Raw genomic sequence first — 8,023 nt, 5'->3', positions numbered from 1 at the left:
GGGGAATCGTAGCTCTGAGAGAGCTGTGTGAAGCTGACACCCCGCTCTCCGTATCTGATGGGGGAACGCGGCTCGACGTAACAGCAGCAACTCGAGCACATTACTGCCCCCTATATGTCAGGAGGACAAATAACACATTTTCTGTTCAAATTGCCAACCCGCCACAGTGGCGTGTGTGTTGATCAAATTCACCACTTCAAATATTTACCCGCATTTGGCGGGTGGCGGGTGCTAATTTCCACCCCTGGATTCAGGTATTATCTGTAAATAGTTAGGTTTGTATGTTGTTTCTTCTATAGAGCTTGATTTTGCCTGCTTTGTTCTGTGCCCAATTTGACTTTCTAATTAATTTACTAATTTCGCTAATTTATTTCCAATGTATTTTAAATCCCAACTTTGTTTTAAAATTCTTTTGTGTGATTAACACAGGATGAGTTCAGGCAGTGGTTTCGAGTCAAAGTATGTGTGATTCTGGCTCCAGGAAGAAAACCTTTTGATGACTTGGATTCACCGCTCAAAACTCAGCTCCAAAATGGAGACATAGACCATAACGTGTGCTTTGTACTCCAAGAACATCAGGAAAAACATCCTCATGATCAGCATGTTCAGGTACTTTACAGCAAAATTCAGTTTACTTAAAGTAATCTTGTTATGTAAGAAAAAAAGTGGCTTCAGAAAGTATTCAGACCCCCTTTGCTTTTTGTTATATAGCAGCCTTGTGCTACAAATGTATAAATTTATTTTTCCTCAATAATCTACACTCAGCACCTTTTATAATTACAAAATGAAAGTGGAATTTTATTCAAGTTGTAAATGTATATATAAGAAAACAAAACCTATAATAACAGTTATTCAGAGCCTTTACTTTACACTGTCATGAAGCACCTTTAGCAGCAGTTACAGCCTCAGGTATTTCTGGGTTTGATAGAAGCTTTGTGCACCTGGATTAAGGAACCCTCATCTAATTGAGACCATTGCTGGATTGAGGTCTGTCCAGAGGTGTTTGATAGGGTTCAGCTCAGCGCTCTGGCTGGTCCACTTTAGGACATTCAGAGTTGTCCCTCAGCCCCTCCTGTGTGTCTCTGTGTGCTTTGGGTCGTTGTCATGTTAGAAGGTGAACCTTTGGTCTAGTTTGAGGTCCTGAGCTCTGTGGAACAGGTTTCCATTAAGGATATGTCTGTATTTTGCTTTATTCAGCTTTAGCTCAACCCTGACCAGTCTCCCAGTTCCTGCTGCTGAAAAACATCCTCACAGCATGATGCTGCCACCACCATGCTTCACTGTTGGGGTGGTGTTGGGCAGGTGATGAGTGGTGCCTGATTTCCTCCATACAAAATGTTTCAATCTAAAGCCAAACACTTTGATCTTGATTTTTAACAAACCTGGGTTTTTTGGTCTTCACAGTCTGAGAGTCCTTCGACCAGCTGTGAAGAGTTTCACACTGATGACCAGCTTCAATCGAGCCACTCTGTTATAAAGCTCAGGACTATAGAGGTCTGCGATTCTGGTTGTCCTTCTGAAACTTAGTCCCATATCCACACAGGATCTCTGAAGCTCAGTTAGAGGGACCATCAGGTTCTTGGTCACCTCTCACTGAGACCCTTCCCCCTTGATTGCTTAGTGTGGCCGAGTGACCAGGACTTTGAAGAGTCCTGCTTGTGCTAAACATCTTCCATGTGAGAATCATGGAAGCCACTGAGCTCTTGAGAATTTTCAGTGCAGATCTGTGCCTTACAACAATCCTGTCTCTGAGCTCTGAGGCATTTCATTTTGACCTCATGGTTTGGTTTTTGGTGATTGTCAGCTGGAGGCCTTCTGTAGAGAGGTGTGTACCTTTCCAAATCATGTCCAGTTAATTTAATTTACAACAAGTGGATTCCAATCAAGGTGTAGAAACATCTCAGCAGAGATCAAGACAAATGGGAGTTAAATTTCAAGTGTTGACTTATATAAATGTGATATATATATTTTTTTCTATACTGAACATAAGTATAAACGCAACACTTTTGTTTTTGCTCACATTTTTCACGAGCTGAACTCAAACATATAAGACTTTTTCTCTGTACACAATAGGCCTTTGTCTCTCAAATATTGATCTCAAATGTTTGTAAATCTGTGTTAGTGAGCACTTCTCCTTGGCCGAGATAATCCATAAACCTCACAGGTGTGGCATATCACGATGCTGATTAGACAGCATGATTATTGCCCAGGTGTGCCTTAGGATGGCCACAATAAAAGGCCACTCTAAAATGTGCAGTTTACTTTTACTGTAATGGGGTGAGGGAAGGTCAGAAAACCAGTCAGTATCTGATGTGACCACCATTTGCCTCACGCAGAGCAGCACATCTCCTTTTAACAGAGTTGATCAGGTTGTTGATTGTGGCCTGCGGAATGTTGCTCCAGTCCTCTTCAATGGCTGTGTGAAGTTGCTGGATATCGTCAGGAACTGGAACACGCTGTCATCATCCAGAGCATCCCAAACATGCTCAATGGGGGAGATGTCTGGTGTTTATGCTGGCCATGCAAGAACTGGGATGCTTTTAGCTTCCAGGAATTGTGTACAGATCCTTGCAACATGGAGCTGTTTATTTTTGTTCTGCAACATGAGGTGATGGTTGTGGATGAATGGCACAGTTACTGGCCTCAGAATCTCATCACAGTATCTCTGTGCATTCAAAATGGCATCAGTAAAATGCACCTGTGTTCATTGTCCATTACATATGCCTGCCTATACCATAACCCCACCACCATCATAGCCCACTCAATTCACCACATTAACATCAGCAAATCGCTCACGCACACAATGCCATACTCTCCGTCTGCTGTCTGCTCTGTACAGTGAGATTCGTCCGTGAAGAGAACACCTCTCCAACGTGCCATACGCCATCAAATGTGAGCATTTGCCCATTCAAATTTCTTACGATAAACTGCAGTCAGGTGGAGACCCCGATAAGGACGATGAGCATGCAGATGAGCTTCCCTGGGACAGTTTCTGACAGTCTGTGCAGAAATTCTTTGGTTATGCAAACCGATTGTTGCAGCAGCTGTACAGGTGGCTTGCGTCAGACAATCCTGGAGGTGAAGGTGATGGATGTGGAGGTTCTGGGCTGGTGTGGTTGCACATGGTCTGTGGTTGTGAGGCCAGTTGGATGTACTGCCAAATTCTCTGAAACAACTTTGGAGGCAGCTTATGGGAGAGAAACGAACGTTCAATTCATGGACAAAAGCTCCGGTGGACCTTCCTGCAGTCAGCATGCCGACTGCTCCCTCAAAACTTGTGACATCTGTGGCAGTGTGCTGTGTGATAAAACTGCACATTTTAGGACTTATGGTTTGACGAACATGGAGTGAGGACGTGCCATCTTCCAGCTCCCAAGATTTGTTTTTTGAAACCCGCCTGCTGCCACCCTAGTTGGTCATCCATCGTTGAAGAGTTCGCTACATTTATGTGGTAACATTCCAATTTTAGTATGCAACCTAAACCCTCCAAATTGAGCGAAAAAGCCGAGCCTGAAGTCACCGTTAGCAGGACCCACCTTATAGCTTCATTAGCAGAGCACAGGTCTACCCTAGTCTCCGAGCTAAAAATATCGTTTAAAGAGATCAACGACAAACTGGATATAATCCAAGAGACTATAATCAGTCGTGACCAATGTTTAACTTCGCTGGAAAATGCAGTCTTTTCATCAGCGTCTGGAGAACTTAGCTTCTCGTTTTCAGCATGTAGCCTCCCCTGACTATTCTTTAAGGGCTAAGCTAACAGCGCTCAAGGGGAGAGGCAGAAGGAGCAATGTCTGGCTGGTCGAGGATATTGAAGGTCCAGAACCAAGTCTTTTCTTTTCTCAACTACTACAAGACGTGTTTGAACATGACACATTTCCCTCTGCGCCAGAGTTGGACCACGCGCATCGTAGCTTGGCACCTAAGCCAAGCCCCGGAGGTAGGCCACGGCCCATTATTCTCTGCTTTCACCGCTATCAAAACAAAGAACTAGTTGTTCGGGAAGCTAGGAGAAGAGGTGAGCTAAAATTCCAAAACACCCCATTCAGGATCACTGAATTCGTGAGCAAATGGAGGGAATACAGCTCTGTAATGTCATCTTTATACAAGATGGGACTGAAACCTTCCCTGGCATACCCAGCAAGACTGTGAATCATACAAGCTAATGGGATCCGAACAACGATTCCATGGCCGAGGCAGAGAAATTTATTAAGGACTTTAACAAATCTTAATCAGCATGCATGCATAAGTAGGAATTGTACCCTTCGACTTTTAGTTTACACTGAATAAGCTAAAAATGGGGTTCTGGCATGTATAGGGGTTCTTTTGTACGCATGTGACGTGAGGGTCATTCAAATAACAATTTCCAGTTTATAGGGCAGGGGTGTCAGACTCCAGGTGTCAAGGGCCGCTGTCCTGGGAGTTTTAGATTTTTCTGCTCCAACAAAAGTGATTCAAATGGTTTAATCACCTCCTCACCAAATCATCAAGTTCTCCAGAAGCACGAGTCATTCATTTAAAGCAGGTGTTGTAAAGCAAGGACGCATCTAAAACATGCATGAGAGCGGACCCTGAGGAATGGAGTTTGACACGTGTGTTATAGGAGCATGACCTGTTCATGGGTGGGAACTCTACCAACATTTTAGGAGCAGAGGAACTGTTAGATAGTTAGATTGGTATGGAGGTGTTAGAGATGTATAGGGAAGCTGCGCTGTTTGTTCCTGCAGCTGATTTCACCATGGGGTCTTGGGAGGGAAGGAGAAGCTGGTTTCAGTCTCGCTGTCAATAACTATTTTTCTTTTAAAGTCCTTTATTGCAGATCAACCAAAAAAACAATTTTATAACATGCCCTATGTTTAACATTTAAATCAATGGTTCTTTAGCCTGATTATAATGTGAACATTATGAATAATATTGGCATTGTTTCTTGGAATGTTAAAGGTCTGTACCATCCTGTGAAAAAGAAAAAGGCTCTCGGACATCTTAAGAATTTGGATACAGGAATTGCCTTTCTCCAGGAAACCCATCTTAAAAACCCAGAATACCTGCGTTTAAAATGTGGTTGGGTGGGGCAGCTCTTCCACTTGACCTTTGGGAGCAAGGCCAGAGGGGTTGCTATATTGATTAACAAAAATATACCTTTTACTCCAGTGTCTTCGATATTAGATCCAAATGGGCGCTTTGTTATAGTGACAGGTAAACTCAACGGCAATAACGTCATACCAGACCCCCAATTCTTTGTTCGCCTTAATAAAACGCTTCCTTGTCTCAACTCACATCAGCTTATAATGGGAGGGGATTTTAATTTATGTATGGCTCCTGCAATGGACCGATCGTCAGTGGAACCAGGTTATACTACGTCTAAATTGGTGCCTTATCTACAATCCTTTCTTACAGAATATGGCATCTCAGACATTTGTCGCTTTCTAAACCCCCAAGATAGACAGTATCCTTTTGTTTTTCCAATGCTTACCAGAGTTATAGTAGAATTGACTTTTTTATTGATAATAAGCTGATTTTGGACATCCAAACATGTGAATTTCATGCCATAGTAATATCCGATCATGCTCCAATGATGCTTAAACTTAACATGGCTGAAGCAACGGCACCCAGGAAGCATTGGAGATTTTACTCTCTCTTGCTATCTGATGAAAATTTTATTAAATATATGTCGAACCATATTTTTCTGTTTCTGGACATCAATATGACCCCTGAGGTTTCTACTACAACTGTATGGGAGGCGCTTCAGGCATATATCCGGGGCCAGGCAATATCCTTCACAACAACAACAAAAAAAAAAAAAAGAAAAATTGTATGGCCAAACAAATAGACCTGGAAAGTCAAATAGCAGATATAGATATAAAAAATTCACCGACTCCATCTTCAGACCTATATAAGGAACGTTAGAAGTTAAGCTCAGAATACGATTTACCTCACAATCTATAGAGTATCTACTATTTAAAAAATAGAAATAACCTGTATGAACATGGTGATAAGGCCGGTGAGATACTGTCAAGACAATTAAAGGGTACCAGAGCTAAACAAATTATTAAAGGCATCAAGTTACAGCATGGTGAGATCACCACAGATCAGCAGGGGATACATAAAGTCTTTAAACAGTACTATGAAGAATTATATAGTTCTACCAGTCCCAGGAACTCCAATATTCTACCAAATTTTTTTTAGGGACTTACCTATTCCAACATGATCTTCAGATCAAGCTCATCTCTCTCCTGTACTAGCGGAGGTGTATTCGGACTCCATCAAGAAGGGGTCTCTTCCGGCCACCATGAACCAGGCATGTATAACACTATCACCAAAAAAAGACAAAAACCCCATGTATTGTACTTCTTACCGACCTATATCCTTGTTAAATTGTGATTTATAAAATATTAGCTAAGATACTGGCCTGGCGATTGGAAAATGTCCATTTTTTACACATTTGAATGACAGTGAGGACTGGTTTTGTTCATTTTAAGGAATGGGTTTTTCTTTGTTCTTTTTTTCTTTTTGTTAACTTCTACTACTTCTCCCCTGATTTGATGGAGAAGTGTGAGTTTGTACTTCTGTGAAAGAAAATGTTCAATAAATATATTTAACACTAAAACTGCACATTTTAGAGTGACCTTTTATTGTGACCAACCTAAGACACACCTGTGCAATAATTATGCTGTCTTATCAGCATCTTGATAAGCCACACCTATGAGGTGGATGGATTATCTCGGCTGAAGAGAAGTGCTCACTAACACAGATTTACACAGATTTGTTAACAATATATGTGAGAAAAAGGCCTATTGTGTACATAGAAAAAGTGTTTGTGTTTATATTTTTGTTCAGTATATTTAATAAATTAAAATACACAAAATTGTATGAAATTCTAGCTGTAGATTATTGAGGAAAACATTAATTTAACCAATTATAGCATCAAGCTGCAACAGAACAAAATTGGAAAAACTGAAAGTCTGAGTCTGAATACTTTCTGAAGCCACTGTAGGTTTCAGAGACATGTTCAGGTGTTGGATTTCCATCGTACCCCCCTGACCTTGTTCAGTGTGACCTATTGCTAGTTTTGAAGCATGTCTGTTAACTTGTAAAGAAGTCAGCATCTGATCACTACAGTCTAATTTCTTCCTCTTAGATAAAGTACTTCACTCATCACAGCACCAGATACTACTGGAATGAGGAGATGCAGAACTTTGAATTACATCTGTAAGTTTTCCTACTGTGTATTATTCATTTAGCATCAGTTTAATAACCTTCATTTCTTAAAAAAATGAATAAACTTCATTTATAACTGAATGGTCTCTACAGTATGCATTATACATTCACACACAGATGAGCCCAGATGACTCATGGACATCTTTTTTTTCCAATTAACCTGTAAGGTTCTTGTGATTGACTGACATAAACATAACATTGTGTTGATAAATGATAAACTAGACACTTTGATCAATTACAATCTGTTGCAAAAGTAGTCATTCAACTGTGGACATTTTAAGTGTCAAATGTTCTCAGTATACGTGTTCTGATAGCCCCCACTATCTACACTAGAGCATTACTTTCAACTAATCAGGGCTACCAAGAGACATCATGAAGACCAAGGATCTCTCCACACAGGTCAGAAATGAAGTTGTGGAGAAGTGCAGATCAGGGTTGGTTTATAAAAAATATTCCAGACCCTGAACATCCCAGAAAGTACCATTAAATCTGTTATTAGAAAATGGAAAGATTATGGCACCACATTTGCCAGGAGAGGGTCGTCCATTAAAACTCTCAGACTGGGATAGGAGGACATTAATCAGAGAAACATCCAAGAGGATTGTACGTCCTTGTGGTGCGAAGCCTGTGCCCGACGCTCCCGTAATTCCCAACTTAGCTCTTTTCCGTAAAAAGAAGGTAATTCTCCTCCGTGACTTGTGTTTAAGTGTTTACTTAAACAAAATGAAACAGGTACAAAAAATGCAGACAAGCAAAATGACTAGTAAACTGAATAAGCTAAGTAAACGGAGGTCAAAAGACTGTT

General features: G+C 41.0%; 1 protein-coding gene and 1 long non-coding RNA gene across 4 annotated transcripts in view; both read left to right on the top strand.

The window, feature by feature from the left end:
• Positions 1 to 8,023, top strand: part of LOC108248533 (probable cation-transporting ATPase 13A3) — a 53,196-nt gene that overhangs the window by 8,601 nt on the left and 36,572 nt on the right. For 2 of the 3 annotated variants that reach the window (XM_037982030.1, XM_037982029.1), the window contains exons 4-5: positions 430 to 609; positions 7,139 to 7,209. In XM_037982030.1, the coding sequence (XP_037837958.1) occupies positions 430 to 609; positions 7,139 to 7,209 (251 nt within the window). The remainder of the gene's footprint in view (positions 1 to 429; positions 610 to 7,138; positions 7,210 to 8,023) is intronic. The other variant, XM_037982031.1, reaches the window with a different exon arrangement.
• Positions 7,695 to 8,023, top strand: part of LOC119618068 — a 1,493-nt gene continuing 1,164 nt past the window's right edge. Inside the window, exon 1 of the long non-coding RNA XR_005234585.1 lies at positions 7,695 to 8,009. This is a non-coding gene — a long non-coding RNA (uncharacterized LOC119618068). The remainder of the gene's footprint in view (positions 8,010 to 8,023) is intronic.

This window comes from Kryptolebias marmoratus, linkage group LG20, assembly GCF_001649575.2.
Source record: "Kryptolebias marmoratus isolate JLee-2015 linkage group LG20, ASM164957v2, whole genome shotgun sequence".
Taxonomy (NCBI): Eukaryota; Metazoa; Chordata; class Actinopteri; order Cyprinodontiformes; family Rivulidae; genus Kryptolebias; species Kryptolebias marmoratus.
The sequence above is the reverse complement of the archived record's forward strand: the minus strand, read 5'-3'. Positions and strand labels throughout refer to the sequence as shown.